At 37.8% G+C, this 20,895-nt stretch overlaps 2 protein-coding genes across 2 annotated transcripts in view; one reads left to right on the top strand and one right to left on the bottom strand.

The window, feature by feature from the left end:
* LOC111871447 (derlin-2) overlaps positions 1-2,777 on the top strand; it is an 11,357-nt gene extending 8,580 nt beyond the window's left edge. The window contains exon 6 of the mRNA XM_023864575.2: positions 2,165-2,777. Coding sequence (XP_023720343.1) covers positions 2,165-2,270 — 106 coding nt within the window. The 3' untranslated portion in view covers positions 2,271-2,777. The remainder of the gene's footprint in view (positions 1-2,164) is intronic.
* A 2,315-nt stretch (positions 2,778-5,092) lies between these two features.
* Positions 5,093-20,895, bottom strand: part of LOC111871435 (protein phosphatase PTC7 homolog) — a 27,681-nt gene continuing 11,878 nt past the window's right edge. Inside the window, exons 2-5 of the mRNA XM_023864555.1 lie at positions 10,500-10,679; positions 9,876-10,074; positions 7,038-7,294; positions 5,093-6,955 (exon numbers count right to left, since the gene is read on the bottom strand). Coding sequence (XP_023720323.1) covers positions 6,906-6,955; positions 7,038-7,294; positions 9,876-10,074; positions 10,500-10,679 — 686 coding nt within the window. The 3' untranslated portion in view covers positions 5,093-6,905. The remainder of the gene's footprint in view (positions 6,956-7,037; positions 7,295-9,875; positions 10,075-10,499; positions 10,680-20,895) is intronic.

Below are 20,895 nucleotides of genomic sequence, written 5' to 3'. Positions count from 1 at the left end.
TTTGTTGCTATTAATTTGTTATCTAGCATTTTTCTTTTTATATTCATAGCTAATTTCCATTCTCTCTTACGTTTATAGCTATTATGAATATCTTTGTTTTTGCTAATTTCTTTGATTTGCTTCACAACTATGTGTCTATAGTAGTTGTGTTCTGTTATATCTAGTTTTGTTATTGCTGTTTCTGCTTCGAGAGCTAGTGTTTCAATGATTTTTTTGTTTTTATAGTGTAGATTGTATTTTAGCCCTTTGCTTAAGAGCTGAATTTCGTCGTGTGTGAAGTGAGTGTTCGTACAATTTTTTACGCGTGTATAATTTGTGTTGTTATGCTTGTTTGTTGTTGTTTGGGTTTCTTCCATGCTTTTCAGTTTTTGTTGTTGCTTTAAATATATAGTTTTCATTTTGTGTTGTAGTTTTTGGTTTATTTCTTCTTCTAGAGTATTCCACATTTGTGGTGTGACTCGAGTAGTGAGATACGACGTAGGAAAAATCCTGAACAATTTTAATATTTTTAATATTTAATGTTTATCAATATACATGATAAATATATATTTTAATTATTTTAATATGAAGACGACAAGGCATGCAGTGAACTAGTTTAACGTTAATCGAATAAGGCACCTGAAGATGGCACTTTTGTGCCGAAACATATAGTGCGAGAGAGAGGAGTGAGGCAGATAAGTGTATGCACTAGAAGACGGTGAAATAAATCATGGACTTAAATCAGCGCAACAGGACGCTAAAATATAACAGAATCAGAATAGCTTTGTACTTTCCTTCCATATGTGATATTAAATTATAAGCTATAGTTCTGTATACCCAAGAATTTAAGATACACATTGAGAAAAATTTGTACCACTGCATATTAACCAATCAATACTGAACTTGATGCTTCTTCTAAGAAATTCTGTTTGTATCCTCATGCCTGGTTTTATGTAATTTAAGGTCAAAACATGCACTGCATCAGCACACGTCACATTTGGTAAGTTTTCCAGTGTGTGTACCAGCACATAAAGGTAAAAAGGTAAAGTTGTCCCTCTGCTTAACTAATTAAGCACTATGCCACATGGAAGCGTATGGGGGAGTGGATGTATAGATCCACATTTTCTTGACTTCAGCACTGTTTGGAGGTGAAAGGTCAGCTTCACTCCCCAGCCGCTTTACCTCCCAGGGAAAGAACACCCAGTACCTGTTGCATAGGAAGCTGGGTGGGCCCCATAGACAGTCTGGATGATGTGGAGAAGAGAAAATTCTTAACCCTACCACAACTTGAACTCCAACCCCTCGGTCATCCAGCCCATAGCCAGTCACTGTACTGATTACACTATCCTGGCTCCCTGTACCAGCACATACAAACTAAAAAGTATCACTGGTCATAAATTTTTTTAGCATTGTTAGGTTTCAACTGTGGAAATGCTAAGCAAATTGAAAACAAATTTAAAGTGTTTCAGCTCCAATAAAAAAATGTACTATTTTAGTTAGAGCTGGGATAGTGCAGTCTGTATAGTGAATGGCTACAGGCCAGATGACAGGTTGGAGTTCGAGTACCGGTAGAGTCAAGAATTTTCACTTCTCCACGTTCAGACTTTCTCTGGGGCCCAACGAGCCTCCTATCTGATGAGCACCTGGGACTTACTCCCTCGGGGTGAAGCAGCTGGTGCATGAAATTGACCACTCACTTCCAGCTAGTGCCAAGGTCAAGAAAACATGTATCTGTAAACCCATTGCCCCATACATTCAAAGTGTAGTAATTAATTAGTTAATCAGAGGAACAACTTCAGAGTTCCTGCCTACAGATCCAGAGGCCCGTGTTCAATTGCCGGCGCTACCAGATTTTCTGAGAAGTAATAAGTTGGAACAAGGACCACTCAGCCTTGTGAGGATAATTGAGGAGCTATTTCAAGGAAATAACAGCTCCGGTCTAGAAAACCGAGATTAACAGCCGTGGGAATTCATTGCACTGACCACATGACACCCTCTATCTGCAAAAGTTGGCACTTGCTCAGCCAGCATAGTTCGCTTGCAGACTAAAACCATGGATTTTTTTGAGGAACAACTTTTATCCCCCCCCCCGGCTTAGCTGTGCAAGTCATCACAGTGTATGATCATATCATGGTACTGGTATACCAACATTTAAAAACATACTGATATTGCAATACTGTTTTAGGAAAGCTCTGTTTGATGCTCACCCTCAGGACCCAGACTATACACCCCTACCTGAGGATCGACCAGGTGGCTTCAACTGGGGAGAACGTCCTCCAAACCAACAGTGACAAACAAGTGTAAGAAAAGCTATTGTCAGCCCCACAGGCTTGTCATGGATGGAGACAATGTACAAAATGATGTTCCAGCCACTTATTTGATCAGTGTTTGACAGTTTGTTTCATGGTATGGTAATACATGTACTATCAAAATTCATTAAATATGTTTTTGTCCAGTATTCTATGTTATTACATGATATATATACTCCTTCTATACTGTCCAGTGTACTTATGTTTTTGTTCTGGTAGTGGAGTCTACAAAATAAAATCGGTGTTCAAAATCAGACAATGAAGACTTGTGATTAAAATAATAAGCTGGACTCTCAATCAGTTTCATCAGAACAATCAATGGCAAATATGTACATTTATAAACATTTCGATAATAATGAGGTTTGTGTACACACAGAATTGAAGATCTTACATAACTGCTGTTACTGATGACAGTGCAGAAGGCATATTCTTGTAACACAGCTGTACTACATTTTGTCTAATGTCTAGTAAAACTTTTACTGTTTGTGACTGTTTACTAATCATTTTATGTAGCTAAGTCTCCACATCGTGACCTTCTGCCGTCACATGCATCTCTGAATTAGTACTTATGCACAAATACACGGTAACATGGGATATGGTCAGTGACCACAGTAAAATATTATGTAAGTATTGTCNCCGCGGCGCACACTTGATTGTACGCACTGTATATTCCCATCAGTAAGGAGTCCTTCTTATATGCTGTTTAAAATTAACACTAGCAGAAATGTATACTCTTCTGGAGTAAAACAGAGCAAGAGAGATACAATAATAATAATAACACACAACAGGATGCAACACGTAAAGAAAGAGATAAAGTTGCCCCTGTATTTAATTAAGTTCCATGTAATGAAGACATGGGAAAGTGCAGGAGTAGGTCCACCATTCCTGACCTCTGGTGTCCCAGAGCTGATGTGGAAACTGGAGAATAGGAAAATCTCTTGCCCCTGGTGGCAACTGAACCCTGGCCATCCAGCCCATAGCCTCTGCTACACCAACTGAGCCATCCTGGCTCAAATTTTCAAATATGTTCTTTGATACTTTGCATACCTCAATGACTGTAACATTTATTTAATTTGAAACTAACTGCAGTATGGAATATCACATTACATGGAGTCTGGATATTTCTCCCTTTCTTTTATTAAAAATATTTACTGCAGCAGACTCTCGATACAAAGTGGGTGTGAGGGAGCACCTTCAGTATCCATGTTATGAGTAAAACTTACATTTATCTAAGCTCCTCACGATCTCCGTTGATCTGTGGTCGAGCGGCTAGAACGAGTGCTCATTAAATTTTGCTGCTTGGAAGATCAGAGAGAGCACAAAAATACAGCCTAATAGGCTTAATATTAAAAATATCATCAAAATGATTGGAGATTATAGAATCAGTTGATGTGAGCATGTTCGAAGAATGGACCAGACTAAATGCACTAAAAACTAACAATAAGATGAAATGTAATTGTTTAAGTGGGTTATCTAATGACACTGTCAGTGTTGGGAATATAGCATCACTGATAGGATGATAAATGAATATGGCACAGTTGGTGGAATGAAAATGCCAATTTTAATCCTGAAGTCAGGAGAGGCCAGATGGTTCTAATCTGTGAAATTATTGATAATGATCTTAACCCTTTGCATTTGAAGGTTGTGTTCAACATATGAGAATATATGGCATCCATTCTCATCAACATGAAGGCAAACTCAAATGCTTTCCAAATTATATTTCAATTTGTCACAAGAATTTAATGTTTGGACATCACAAGCAATTTCCTCATAGATCACATACTAATACTGTTATTTGGTAACTGAATGAAAAATACAAGAGTGGAAGAGGCATGTCAACACATGATTTATTTAATGATGCTGCCAAGAAACTCAGAAGTAACATCAAGTTGTTGGATGATTAGTGGATGTTATATTGGAAATGATGTAAAAGGAAGCAGCTGTGGGCTAACTGGAGCTACTGTTTCAGGGTAGTGGGTATCCCAGCCAGATATGACCCAAGTACCTCCAAAGTTCAAGTCAGAAGTGTTACTGCATAAGCCAACTTGCTTGTTATGTACATCACTAAGAACTTATTCCTTTGCAGCCTACTGGTGAACGTAATGATGTGAAAGTTTCCCGTAACACACAGTTGTAATGAACAACTAATGCAAGTTAGACATTATACACAAGCCATGAAAATATAAGGACAAGAATATGGGTACAGATGTTGTGAAGCAAAGTGCATGCATTGACATCAGTGAATTATGAATATGACAGACAGACCAACAGAGTGCACACTGGTAACATGATTCCTGATAGTAATGGCCATTGTCTGCCATTCAAAGAAAATCATGAATTTTTTCATTATGGTATTTGATTGAAAATAGCACGAAATATTTATTGAAAGAAATAGAAAATTCATTTAGCCTTTCAAGCAATGCAGCAGTTCTAACTGGCTAATACATTTCAAATACTCATATTATATAAAAAATTTATTTAACCCTTTGCTCCTCCCAGTGCTGAATATAATAAAATTAAGAGGGCTCTCCTCATGTAAAATGTAGTAAAACCTTTACAATTTAAATAATGAGAAAAGTCGGGGCTGATGGAACACACATTTTAAATGTGTAAGACAGAGGATTAATTCATTTAATATAGAACAGTAATATCTTGCATTTTCTAGACAGTGCAGCATGAAGTGAACTTACATGTTGTGTCTTGACCCAACTTAAATCCCCCACCTGACTCTATACTCACAAAAGAACTCTTTGTATATTTAATTCTTCTGTAATTTGTATTATGGGCAGTAATTATTTTAGGTATATGGATTCTTCTTTTATTGAAGCTTAGGGGAAAAGCTGTTACAACAAAATAAATAGGGATATCAACTGACAATGATTTCCATATCAACATATCACATTCACATTTATCACAAATCATCCTGCAAGCTTACAAGTACCTTCTCTTGTTCTTTCATTCATAATGCAGGTACTAATCATCACAAAACTAATGTTTGCTTATCAGATATGAGGTTTCCATGGCAGTGAAAATTTAGTGTCATCCAGTGAGTTGTGACACTGTGTAGTTCCTTCTATCGTGAAGATGGAGGCAGCACACTCCTCCAAAATACTGGTAGTTGTGTCAGTAACTTTCTAATGGCGTTGCTGAACATTTTTAGAGGGAAAAAAGCAGTTCATGAAAATCCTAATAGTACAGTATCATCATCCACACAAATGAACTATAAAACAAGTTAAGAAATCCCACTTATGGGAAAATGGTATGCAAATTAGTATTTTTCTCTCAGACCACTTACTTTGGAGATTACTTCATCTTGCACATATCAAAGTGCAGATAAACTTATATTTCAGGCTCAACACGTCTTACTCTGCCTGGAATAAGTTAAACAGTGTTGTGCTTTGACACCTCTGATGTTTCTTTTTGTATTAGCCCTAAAATATTTTCCTTGATACCACACCAAATCATGTATATCAATTGATATCCCTAAAAATGAATAATGATGCATGTATGGTTCTCATTTGGTTTCTGGAATAAACGATTTTTTTAATAGTTTCAGAGACTGACAATGCATGACCATAATGTTCACTGGAACAGCCATCTTAAAAAAAAAAAGAAACACAATTCATTTCAGCTTTCACTAGCTGAGCAACTTCAAAACTGATAATGCTGCTCACAACATTAACAACTGGCTATTCCTACAGCACCAAAAGCGGCCGTATGAAAATAAATCACATTGGACAATTTCAGTAACAAGTATGAAAATAATTTTAAGTCAGCAAATGAAGCAAGGTATTAAAAGGAGTAATTATAATCATTAATAATTTAACAATTATAGCTCTTGATACTTCAGTCAGCCTTCCAGTACTAACAGTGTTCTCAGAGATGTGGTTTTGTTGAAAGACTAGATGTCATCACTTCAGGATGTCAGTCATAGAGTTCTTTAACCACCAGTTTATTTTCTTCTACACACTCTCTTTAGTGCAATATCATCCAATGGAATTTCTTCATGATACACCTTCATGTCTTGGAATGAAGTTGCTGAGTGTACTACTGTGGACTTTTACCTAGCACTACTACATCACTTCAATCTTATAAGAAGTCATTCTCCGTAATGATGACCTCTTGCATACTAGCATTCACACGCATACCAAGATTTAAAAAGAAAAAGTTTGACAGGCGCAATGTCAAGAATATCAATGGCGATGGCCAAAAGAATCCAACCATCAAAATGATTGCTGACAAAATAACTATGTACATAATGAGAAATAATAATCTCCTCACGCCAGCAAGTGTCTACATAAATATACCATAGCATGACAGCTGGGTGTACCCCATCTTTTAATTAAGTGGCTGAATTTTGTGCCTGGCTTTTATTTTTCAAATGACCCTTCTACTACACATAAAATGCATCTCCATGAAGAAGTGCAAGATCTTAGGCCATATGAAAACTGTCATGTAGTGTATCAAAAAGTAATTAAAACATAACATTGTGAACATGATGAACTATGGTACAAAAGAATGTTGATGAATTACTAACCAATTATCCTGGTCTTGAGAAAATTATGAAACTATTATACAAAAGAATGTCCATGAACTACTACACAACCACCTTGGTCTTCATATTGCCACTGTAGCTAGAAGTACTGTTATGTCATCTGGTTTCCCACCTGCACAAAAAGACACTGAACTCATTAAAGGCCATCAATTATAAACAACAATAATAATGGAAAAACAGCCTGGGGTACTCACCAACAGCATCAATGCCATTTTCTCGAGCATTCTGTGCAAATGGAGACATAAAGTTACCATCAAATGCTAGGCTTCTTGCCATTAAAGCAATGGAATTTGCAACTCCCTGGATCTTGGTAGGATCACGTTCACCTTGAACCTTTATCAACTCTGTGATCAGCAACTGATCGGGGACATTGTCAAACACTCCATCCGTTGCTAGAAGTATGACATCACCATCCTCCACTTTGAAGTTTGATGTATCAGCTGATTCTGGCCTAAAATACCATTACTATAATATAAACATTCTGATCTTTTAAGATTAACAACTCTTACCTATCTACATAATGAGACCCTGATCAGCCCATAATCATTCAGCTGATCAAGAAATTCCCAATTCCTTATGGAACACAAAGGTTCATAACATGTTAACAAGAATCAATCACTGGACACTGCCCTAAACCAGCTGAATGCAATCCACATCCTCACATCCTTTTTCGTTAAGATCAGTTTTCACATTATACACCCACCTTACCCTGGACTCTCATGTGCTTTCTTCCCATCAGACATTCTGGCAAATTCTGCATTCATAACTCATCTTCTGTAGAGGTGCTTTACGATCAGCCCATCTGATCCTCCTTAATTTGATCACCCCAACAATATTTAGTCAGTAAAAACTATGAAACTCCCCTCATTATGCAACATCTTCCATCTTCCAGTTACTTACCCCCTTGAGTCTAAACATCTCCTCAAACACCGAGTTCCTATTTAGAACATTCTCAATTAACACTGTCTCTAGTAAAATTCTGCTATCTTGTCATCAACAACAGACTTATGCTCTTCTGTGATCCTTGCTTGACCAAAGAATGCATTTTATTTATTGATAAAAGGTAAAGCTATCCCTGTAAGAGGCCATGAAGGCCCATAGGATTGTGAGACGTAGATGTTCCCACATTTTCTAGACAATCGGCTCACATATGGAGGTAAGATTGTCAGCCTTATGCACCGGCCGCCCTTTACCCCAAAGAATATTTCAAGAATATTCCTGGTACTCATTTCTGTTAGAGGCTGAGTCGACCCCAGGGCCATAGTGCGGCTGGAAGAATTAGGTCAATTGAAAAAATCCAATGACCTCATCAGGACTTGAACTCATGACCTTTCGGCTCAACTACGCTACCATGTGCCCGATTTTATTTGATACACCAAAGAATATGTAAAAATAAGACAGCACAGCAAGCACGGATTCACTGCCCCTTCAGTGTGGCTGCATGGACAAGAAGGTACCATTTAAAGACGTCTTTAGGGTGATACAATCACAAAAATTATATGATATTTTTAGAATTTGTAACACAGTAACTCCCAGCACTTGGGGATTACTTACTAAATGGTAACAACTCAATCACAATCATACAGTTAGAGTGACATGTTTTGACAGGATAGATGAACAAGTTCAATTTTCTTTCAGTTTCCTTGTTCCTATAAAATTATTTTAAAAAATACGATGGAAATTCAATACACCAGTAAATAAGCTCTAAAAGTTAATGACAAGGGTATATTACTACAATTATTGTGTTTCTAGACATTATCCATCGCCCTGTTTTTATGTAAAAGTTGTGTTTTAAATAAAAACAGGCCAATGGATAACATTCAGAAACACAATAATTGTATGAATATACAAGTACCTTTACATGAGAAGAATAAAAACAAAACCACCACCACCACAAATGCACATTCAGATGTTTTCCATAATACACATTCATAATAAACAGTGATATATTTTGACTGGGCAAATAGATTTTTAAATAGAAAAACAGTGAACAAATGCAAAAAAAAGCTATCAAAAATTTATTACATGTACTCATAGCAGCTTCCCAAGAATATATATTTAATATTACAATTTTATGCTAGCACCCACAGTCCTTGAATTTACAAGGCACACAAATCAAGCCTGGAGCTTCACATTTACATGGTAACAAAATTGTAAAGATGTTTATCAGCACAAGATATACTGCTGTTCCTACTGTTTAATGTTACAAGATCATCATCATCAATAACCATTTTTTTCATTTCCTTAAAAATAATGCATGTTCTGAAATAGGAACATTATTGTATTAATGAGCAATTTGAAATAACTGGAGGTAAAAAATTCCCAGCCACTTTTGAGATGGAACAGCTCTCATGGGCTAGTGCACAGAATTACAAACTTTAACACAAGCGTAATATAGTTTACAAAACGTACTCTACATGCATGAGTTTTAATTAACTTATATCTAGTGTTAAGAGGTGAAATGTAGTACATTACTCACAGAAAAATGGGCCAAAATCATTAAAATTAGAGGAATCTGTCTAAATATTTATGAACAAAGTACAAAGCATGCCATACAATCCAACCACAAGGTAAAGGTACAGTTGTCCCTGTACTTAACTAATTAAGCACTACCCACTGGATAGGAGGTTGGGTGGACCCCAGGGCCGGTGTGGACGACACGAAGAAGTGAAAATTCTTGTCCCCACTGGGACTCAAACTCTGACCCCTTGGTCATCCAGCCCATTTCCAGTCACTATCCCAGCTCCAGCAAAGATACGTTAAATTATTACCAGCTATTTAAAAAATATAATTTACATTACTACCAGAAAGAGCACTTTACAATGAAAATAATGGAGAAAATGACCATTGATATCTTTGGTCTTGACTTTAAATTATTAAGTTTACATCTGGAGGATTTTCATTAATTATTATTACTATCTACTGTGAAAATGTGAAGAAATTACAAAAACTACAAACAAATTATAACTTTCACATTAAAGCGCAACTGATAATCATGTTATATGTGTAAAGTTTTTAAAATTGCGACCTACCTGTCACTAAGCACCAAGCCACTGTGGCCAGGGGGTGGCAGAGATAACTGGAAAGGTGTGTTGAAATAATGTTGCTGTTCTTCAGAACGATGAACCACCTCTCCATGGCGAACAATTACAAAGCCACTATCTCCAATATTTGCAGTGTAGACCATGTTTGTTTCTCGATTCAGCACAATAACACATGCAGTACTGCTACCTGTAACATGTGCTGCTACTTACAACAAGTTCTATAAATTTCATGATTGTTTATATGCCAAGGCAATGCTGAAGAATTCCAAAGCAGTTTACTGCCCATAAATTTACATACTTTCCACACTAGTGCACATCCTGAGCTATAAAGATGTTCTCGAATAGAATAAAATATATATGAGGTACTAATTTAGCAATATGTATTTAATGAACTGACAAAGTTTCTTAATATAACTGAATTTTTTCGATTTAAGCATGTAACTTGAATGTAGTACAAATATCCAATTATTTGGGCAAAAATGGTGACTGCATCTGTGGCTGAGCTGAGTTCTTAACGAGTGAAAAAATACAGTGACTAGTTCTGTCATGTGCATGAATGAACAGACACAAAGCTAACCGCACTTATAAAGCAGATAATTAAACCATTTGCACCTAGAATTGGCTGCTTGCTCTCAAGTAGCTCATAATAGCTTCTTGCAAGAAGGCCTGCAGGTTCTGTTGTAATGAATCTCCCACTAGACACCAATCGTTCACACGTTCGCATCAAGAATGCTGAGAACTCTCCCGGATCAATTCCATAATGCCTCCAGCCACCAACACCATCTGCAACACCTTTAAGAAAAACTATATCATCTATACCAGTAACACAAAATTAAAGAAATTTAAATGCTCTAGGAATATACAAGATAGTGGGAAAAAAATTCAACCCTATTTGCTTCATACATGTGGCTGTAAACCAGTTAGCAACGCACCAATCACATAAAAGCAAGTAATCACATCACAATGTTTATGAAGATAAAGAATAATGAGTTAACTTAATGTTACGTAAATATAATATTGTATCTGTTGATACAATATGCACATAGTGTAGTGCATATCAACTGACATGTAACTGCTTGTCACCAAAAGGCAAGGTTACTTTGTGACAACTGGTATAAGGAGTACTGCTTCACTGTACAACCATCCTTCGGCTCTGCACTTCCTGCACAAAAACGCCACCAAGTACATATCAACTCAACAGCAGCCCCTCACAAGCCAGGGACAACCATTGGCTGATTGTCTAATAACCCATTTTAGGTGATGGATCATATAGTCTCCACTGGCATGTTATCCTTGACATGGGTGCTAGCAGGGGATGGGGGGGGGGCAGCCAAGACTTTGATACTCCCTACTCCTCCATCTGCAGAGCTAATGAGTAAGACAAGCAATCAAGCTTGCTGGTTGCTTGGCCAATTTCTCACCTTATTCAAACCTGAAGATGATGGCAGTTCATTGATCTGAAATGTCGGAAAATTTCAACCAAACTACATGGAGTCACATAAAAGCCAATAATACTCTTCAACTTAGTGTAAGCCTACCAAACTAATTTTGCTCAAAATCAGTCACACAGTTTTGGTGTTATGCAGACAGGCAAACATGACAAAATTAACACAGAAGTCATTTTTCTTTTTCAATTACTGAACCACTACCCTGCTAGGATATTCCAGTTCGATCATCTTTTGTATGGCAGTACAAGGATAAACACATGAATGTTTTTAAGATAGTAACATACAGTCAGCTCTATATCTGTTCATAATAATTTACATATATGTGATCAGAGTATAAAGCAGCAAGGAAACAGAGCAGAAGTCTTGAAACATAAAGGAATTATAATTGACACTCAATATTCACCGTGAAGTTACTTACTAAGAGATGAGAAGAAGAAACAGAGATACTGAGGAAAATGAAACATGAGAACACTCTGCTTCCTATGGAATTTAATTGTAGCTCTTGATGACATGACAAATTTCCTTGGCATGCTGGACCTGTCACGCATTGTTACACAGCGGTTGCACTGTTATAGGAAACGCCGTGATTATACTGTCTACAATATTATGGAATCTGAAGTTCATCACTATTATAAATAAAACTCCATTTGGATCCATTATTAGCCAGTTCAATCTACATCATCACAACTCTTCCCAAGATCCACTTTAATACTTTCCTTTCAAGTACACCCTACTCTCACTAACAGCCTCTTTCCACAAGAGTTAACTACTAATATTCTATGTGCATATCATATTTCACACATACAGAAATTGTGCAATACAATCTCTTTAGTATATTCACATATATTCAAATTCCAAATATGAGTGTGCACAACATGGAAATGACCATTATATGATCATAATTTCCAACACATATAAAATAAGTTTCCAAAAAAACACAGAGAAAAAGACTATCTTTATGGTGACTTTCAAGATGCCTTGCTACAGCGGTTCACTATTACTGTTGTGGAGCTAATAATTAAAGTCCATCTGCTTAGTCATCAGACTGTCAGTTATATTGTGAAAAAAAAATCTGCACATTTCCCAACAGTCTACCTATGTATTATTTAATGCTATGAATGAAATGCCATTATGAAGGTCCAAGAGAAGCAGGTGGGACTGAAATTAAACAGGACACATCAGCTGTTGGCCTATGCCAATGTTGTGAATCTACTGGGTGATAATATAGATACCATAAAGAAAATCACACAAACTTTAATTGACGCAAGTAAGGAGGTTGGTCTAGTAGTAAACACAGAGAAAATTAAGTATATCTTGCTGTCTCGTCACCAGAATACAGAGCAAAATCATGACATAAAGATAGGAAACACATGTTTTGAAAATGTGTCACAGTTCAGATATTTGCGAACAACGATAACTCAAAACTTGATTCAGGAGGAAATTAAGAGGAGACTGAACTTGGGTAATACCTGCTACCATTCAGTCCAGATCCTTTTGTCTTCTCGTCTGATGTCCAAAAACATAAAAATTAGAATATACAAAACTATAATTTTGCCTGTGGTTCTGTATGGGTGTGAAACTTGGTCTCTGACGTTCAGGGAGGAACATAGACTGATGGTGTTTGAGAACAGCGTGTCGAGGAGAATATTTGGACTGAAGGGAGATGAAGTGACAGGAAGTTGGAGAAAACTGCACAAAGAGGAGCTTCATAACTTGTACTCTTCTCCAAGTATAATTAGAATAATCAAGTCAAGGATAAGGTGGGCAGCACATGTAGCATGAATGGGGGAGAAGAGGAATGCATATAGGATATTGGTGGGAAACCCAGAAGGAAGGAGACCACTGGGAAGACCAATATGTAGGTGAGTGGACAATATTAAACTGGATCCAAGAGAGACAGGATGGGATGGTATGGATTGGATTGGATTGATCTGGCTCAGGATAGGGACCAGCTCTTGTGAACACAGTAATGAACTTTCAGGTTCCATAAAATGCTGAGAAATTCTTCAGTAGCTGCAGAATTGGCTGCTCCTCCAGAAGGGCTCAGCTCCATGAGTAAGTAAGGAAGTGAATTTCAGAACTGGTTATGATACTATCTCAAGCCACAGCATAAATAAATTTTCCTTTGAAGAATGACAAAATTTAGCTCTTTCCCTTTAACTGAGGCACATTCTCTTATATCTGCCTTGATTACATACGATCTGCATTTGTAAGTTGGTTTCCTAATGTGTCCTGAAATAGGTCAACATGGCTAAAAATCAAAATGACCAACTAATGTTATGCAAGGACCTGTCGTATCAATCTTCACCAAAATCTAAGCAACAAGTTATGACATGCATGAAGAAACTCACTTATGACATTACACACCACAGTGTTTGTAACTGGTCAACATGGTCACAAATCAAAACAGGCACTTACATTATGCAACCAGTTCTTACATTACATCACCACTATTTGTGTGCTTCATGGCACACATGCACAAACTCATTCATGACCATAAAAACATGCTTTATTACGGGTCAATATGGCTAAACATCAGAATTTCCCTACAACTTACAGTGAAAATCTTCAATGTCGAATTAGAAAAAAAATATCCAGGGTTTTAGGCACTGATACTAGGTGACAGATGGACAGACTGGCAGGTATGATCTTCACATAAGAAGTTTCTTTATTACTTTAGTTTGTAAAGAATCTCATATATATCTGTAAAGAATGCCTACTTTGTATCATCAACATGAGGCATTTCTTCCTAATTTCAACCACCCCCAAGAAATAGTTCTGCCTGCCCGTTCCCTGGTTTTTTAAAAATGGAAATAAATGTACTAACACCAATGGTTAAAATTATTTTAAATACTGTACTCTTCTATCCTAAATACTGTAGGACGCTCAGCAAAAATATTCTTAAATGATTTCAGTTCATACACAAATTTTCTCATTGCCTCCTTCTAAAAAAAAATCCTAGCAGAGCCTGTAGTTGCATGTTCCTTCACTAAATACAAAAGTGCATAATAATATTAGAGATAAAATACAAATAAACAGAAGCAGGTCAACAAAAGAATGTACCACCATTGTAAGCTTTACACTAGACACTGGTTTTACAATCCATTACTGCCCTACCACCAACGGGTGTTATTATTCGTGCAATAGCCACCATTTCAGTGTACTCACTAATTAAAGGCCACAGATATTTAAAACCAAACAGGCCACTTACCACAACTAAAAAAAAAAAGCCACAGATACAAGTGCTCTGCAGCTGATGAGCAATTTCTGTAGTTCCTGTTGCTGACAAATGTATGGCCCTAACAGTGCTTAAAAATCTGAAGTTATACCAGATTTTAAATTACACTACGTACGTAACTAGTGTCAAAATCCACTGCAGGATGACCTATTTTCAGGACACTCACCCTTGAAAACAGAGGCCATACTTTCCTTGTTTAACATACCAATAACAAGATTTTTTTATTTTTTTACTGCTGTTGTGTACCTTTGTCAAAACAAATCTGTTACTACTGAATTAGGAGCATACTGTAAACATAATGTGTCAGCAAAGTAGCTCGTGTGTAACCACACTAGATCATAAAACACAAGGAAAACATCTGCACATTCTAAACCAGAAACTACAAGTGTCACAGTTAAGTGATCCTATCAGTGCTTCACTTCATGTGTGGGAAATGTCCGAATTCAAATTTCAGCCTGATGTCCAGCTAGCTTGAGTGATGTTTTCATGGTTTTCGTTAGTCCCCCTTGGCAAATGCCGGGAAAAGGACTCAAGCCATGACCACCTCATATCATATACTTTTCAAGTCAGTATTCACGAACCATTCGAAGGTATATAATTTTGGCTGGGATGTGACACCATGTAGTCTGGTGGGCAGGCACCTACGATTCTAAGGAACCTGCAGTATTCATATTTTGGGTAAATGAGTTGTGACATCTGCATAAATCGTAATCTTACCACAACTAGCCACGAAAACATCATCATCATCATCATCATCAATTCACATTCCGTAGATCCTAACTCATTACAAAAACCCTGGATATGAAAATCGTCAAAAAAAAATAAAAAGTCATAGAATATGTAAATACACTATACACAAAGTCACAAATATGTATATTTATAATTAAAACATGTGATTGTATGTAAAATCAGATACAGTAATTATATTAGTTAAAATTAAAATCAATATATTCCTCTAAGGAATAAAATGAATTAGAAAAAAGAAATATTTTAAGGCCAGTTTAAATAGTCTCACTTCATTGCCTTGGCTTTTCATATTAGGTGGAAAACGATCAAACACTTTTAAATCCATAAGAGCATGCCCCCCCCCCTTTGATAAACTGCCAAACTTGATGTTGATAGGAGTAAATTCGTTAGTATATCCAGTATTTAGGCTGTGAATCTCTTGATCAGATGTGTACTGATCTTTATTTTCTATGAGTAATGATAAAGAAAATATATATTGCGAATGTACAGGTAAGAGTTTTGGGATAGTGCAGTCAGTATAGCAACTGGCTACAGGCTGGACAGTCAAGAGGTCACAGTTCATAAGTCCCGGTAGGGTCAAGAATTTTATCTTCTCCACATCGTCCAGACTGGCTCTGTGGTCCACCCAACCTCACATCCAATGGGTTCCACGGGCTCTCCAGGGGTAAAGTGACCAGGACGTAAAGCTGACCACTCACCTCGAGCTAGGGCCGAGGTCAATAAAATGTGAATCTATACATCCACTCACCCATATGCCTTCATGGAGTAGTGCTAAATTAGTCAAGCACATGGACAACTTTGCCTTTACCTTTACCTTACAGGTAAGATTTTTAGTTCTTTTGAACAGTTCCCTACAAGAATCTCTAGTTTTTGCATTCATCATAATTCAGATTAATCATTTTTGGATTTTGAAAATATGAATACTGTGAGGCGAATTACACCAGAAAACTATACAATATGTCTTAACTGAATGTACACAGGAAAAATAAATCAGCCTTAGAGTTTTCTGCAACATGAGATCCTTCATAATCCTAACAGCATAACAGGCAGAATTCAGTTTAGTTACCAATTGATCAATATGATATTTCCATGATGATTCGTCAATAATTAGACCAAGGAACTTAGAACTTAAGGTGTTACTAATATGCTTTATTGTTATAAACAACTGTTTTCTTAAATTGTAGACAATGAGGTTTTCAATATTTTCAAATATTAAGTTTATCACCATTTTAAATGCTGGCTTTACTACAGAGAATTTTAATCTTGCTGAAAAAAAATCCACGAGGAGAGAGATTTATTACATACATACATACATTAGAGGACTGATAAAAGGAGTTTGTGGCTCATCATAGCCATGGGAGTGTTCTGTTTTTAAGGATTTGATAATATCTTCTATTTCTCTACCTGGCGTATGTTTAAATTTTAGGCTTGGGAAAGAGTGCTTAAAAGTTTCTAGTGTAGAAACTATGTTGTTGTTATCATTGTTGTTGTTATTATTATTATTATTATTGTTATTATCATCATCATCATCATCATCATCAGGAATAATACAAACAAAAATACGATACACGTGGTTTAAGATTCTCATGGAGGTGAATATCCCTCTCTATTTAATCACCCGAATCATATTTCATAATTGGTACAAATCATGAAGCTCTCCTTATGGCGAAAATCATCGCCAAACTCAAAACAGTAACCAGGCTATTAATTTTTTACTTACAGCAACAGGAAAAATTCACCATATGTTGACACAGTTGATGGATAATAGTGTTCTATTCCGGAAACTGTGACTAGTTGATAACATAAAGATTTCCCTGTGCCTACCTAACTAAGCACTAGGCCATGAAGGCGTACGTGGAAGTGAATGTATAGATCCACATTTTCTTGACCTAGGCACTAGATGGAGTTGAGTGGTTAGCTTCATGTCCCGGCCGCTTTACCACCGGGAAAACAGACCCCGCGACCCATTGGATAGGAGGCAGGGTGGGCCACACAGCCGGTCTGGGCGACGGGAAGAACAGAAGATTCTTGATCCTAACGGGACTCGAACTCCAACCCCTCCGTCGTCCAGCCCGCTGCCAGTCCCTATATCGACTACGATATCCCGGCTCACCAAGTTATTTATAAAAAGCAAGAATTCCTTAACACGAAAAAAGAATTGTCCAGCGTAATTTCTAACGTTTCAGAAACCGACTCAAGAAAGTTACTTCAACACTTCACATGTATTTTCACATCTGATCTAACATTAGTCATACTCGCACACTGTCAGTAAATTACGTGTCTCTGTTATATTCTTCCACCCTCGCTTAAAAGGTTCTCAATCTAACTTTCAGTCTCGCTCGTACGTTGTCCATGACAACAATTCATTCCCAACATTTTAAAATTATTTCAGAAATTTCTCTTGTTCCGAAGCTAGTGGGAAACTTAGAAACAAGACAACGGATCTTGTAGCACTACTGTCGCGTATAAAACCGACGAAGTCATTTTGAAATTAACCACGGAAATGGAACCTAACAATATTACGTAAACACAAGCAGAAAACAAGTTGCAAAATATATCCACTGTGCGACAGTTCTCGCGTGTAAGCTCTTCTATTACGTCTTAAAACTTCAATTCCTTAATGTCAACTTCTCTTCTCTTATAGAAACCTTACAACTGATATTTTCAAGCTAATACGCCGATACAAACTTTAAAACCGGAACACCGATGAATGACGAGGCGACAGGTTGCTAGGCAACCGCCAGTAAACACGATCCCGCTTCGATTAACGCATACGCTGTATCCAGTCAACAGCAGTTAGGCAACAATTACGGAGCGTTTTCTCGATGTCCGTCCCGATGCTATCTAACGAGAACCTTACCCAGCAACGATTAGTGAAGACCGGGAAGGCTTGATATTCAGTCGGCACACTTATAACGCAAAGAATATTCAAAACCGATTCCAAGGTTATATAATAGTTTACGGTACTAGATTCAACTATGAGGAACAGCAGCGTCAATAAGAGTATGGAAGGCAAGACTGAAAACAGGAAGAGAACTGCTTGTTGGCAAGACAATAAAGAGATACCGTCTGCACCAACCACGAAGCTGAGGAGGTTAGATACTGCGGACGTGAAGAGCAGCAGAAGACGCGTTTCTACCCGCCGTCCTCTACACGGATCGGCTGCACGAGAACAGACAGATCAGACCACCGAATGCAGGGGTTGCCAATTACAGCCAGAGCGTCACGCCGATGATAGGCATCGTAGTGCACATGAAGGTGAACAAGTCGCCCAACATTCCTTAGTAGACAACAGTGGTGATGGGCGCCGAAGTTTTCACGAGGATCAACAAGTCGCCGAACACTCCTTAGTGACCAATATTAGTGATGGGCCTCGTGATGATGAAGGTGAACAAGTCGCCAGGCACTCACTACAAAACAACATTGGTGATGCACCTCGTAGAGCTCATAAGGTCGAACCAGTCCCCGAACTCTCAATACTGGCCAACAGTAGTAACGAGGACTCAGTAAAGTGTCCCGTTTGCTCGGCCACTTTTACAACACAGGAGGTTGCGACACCAGACACTTGTGACCACACGTTCTGTGCTGCCTGCCTCCAACAATTGTCGCAGAATGAAAATAACTGCCAAATTGATAAAAAGACGTTTAACGTCATACTTGTTCGACACCACATTGGCGGCGAAATTATCGAGAGAATCCACGTGGAACCGCCAGAGCGACAAGGCGAGTGGAGTCGTGAAGGCGGCGAGCCTCCGTGTTGCGAGTATACATTAGGCCACGGCTTAAATCCAGTATATGCGGCCGCGTTCGCACTCGTCGCACTGGCCACTTCTTGCTATGTCCTGCCTGCATATTCTCCACGTTAATCTTCCATGTAGTAGGGGCCATGGTAAGGACTCGCAGGGTTTGAACACCTACTCAGATAACTAGGCCTTCCAGAAAGAACACTGACAACAGTAGCTCAAGAAACAGTGCCGTGTTTAGTGAATCTCGTCATTTTGTCGTTGTGCCCATACTGTGACATGACGCGTGAGACCCATGCTATAGCGTGCTACGACGTGTGTAGATTCAGTGACATTTCTCGCATAGTGAGGGGTGGAGTCCAATTGTGTCCACTCGGCACGGCGGCCACTAATTGGCCTATTGTACCTGCCCCGGGTGATTATGATAATGGAGAAATTGGTGGAATGAAGCTTGGCAGGGGAAACCGAAGTAATCGGAGAAAATCTACCCCAGCGCCACTTTGTCCACCACAAATCCCACTTGACCAGACCCGGGTTTGTACCCCGGCCGCCGTGGTAGTAAAGCCAGCGACTAACCGCTTGAGCTATGGTGCGGCCATCAGTGACAACATTACAATTATTCCTAATTGGACAGCTTTAGAATTATTTGTAATTATGGAAAGAAATTGTAGTTAGAGTTTTAATTATTTTTAATTTAGAAATGTAATAATTGTTCAATAAATCCAATAATCAATCCAAAGCTACTGTTTAATCATTACCATGTGAAAATATTTAGCGAATTACGCTCGCGATAAGCCCAGAAATGCATGTACGTCTTCGTGGAAAGTATCCCTTTAGTACGATTTTAATCAAAACTGAAAGAAGTGACAGAAATATTCAAATAACATAAGTAGTAGAACTTAAAACAAGTTTAATAAAAAAAATAAAATCTGAAAATCTTAAGAAACGTCTGTCAACACTAAAACTAATGAGAAAACTACAAATAAGAACAGACGGAAAGTTTATGTACAATGAAATCCACATTTAATAATTCTTCTGGGGGTGGAAGAAATTTAACACTGTTTATTGAACCGGGATCATCAAACTCGAAAGTAAATGGGGGAGAGGGGATGGTTAAATAGAGGATCTATACGTTGCCATCTCACTGTATGGATGTAAATATGATGCTGGTGACATGTTAAATCAGCAACCCAAAGGACAGGAAGCAACAGGAAAATCAAAAAGACACTGCACACCAGATTTTGAGGCTGGTACAGATATTAATAAGTCACTCATTTACTTAGTTATTAGCTTGTAAGCCTCCATATGTGGATACAGACAAAAACAGTTTTAAGTAAATAGGTCAACAGGTTTATTGATAAATTTGAACTATGACCATTTTAAAATGAAACTGAAGAAGTGTAGGCTCCACTATATTGAATCTTATGTAACAAACACTTCACTTACAATACAAGGTGTGGCAATAAAGAACCCGGATTACTTTTATGACTCATTTCCGGCCACGTCATTGACGAAGAGGAGGGTAGGGCATTGACCCTTGGACTTCCCTCTACCGTCACACAAAGTTTCATTCACGTGCATCGGTTAGTCTGGCCGCGACCATTGTTAGAAGCGGATCGTGTTTCTGAGCTCCGTCGGAATAATGCTGAGTGCTAATGCAGAACAACGTGCTAACATCAAATTCCTCACAAAACTTGGAAAATCTGCCACTGAAACTTACAATTTGTTGACAGAAGTATATGGTGATCAGTGTCTATCTCGCACGCAAGTTTTCGAGTGGTTTAAGAAGTTTATGGAGGGTAGGAAAAACGTCGGGAACGATCCAAAATCGG

The sequence above is a fragment of the Cryptotermes secundus genome, unplaced genomic scaffold (genome assembly GCF_002891405.2).
Source record: "Cryptotermes secundus unplaced genomic scaffold, Csec_1.0 scaffold323, whole genome shotgun sequence".
In the NCBI taxonomy this organism is placed as follows: Eukaryota; Metazoa; Arthropoda; class Insecta; order Blattodea; family Kalotermitidae; genus Cryptotermes; species Cryptotermes secundus.
This window is presented reverse-complemented; position numbering and strand designations above follow the sequence as displayed.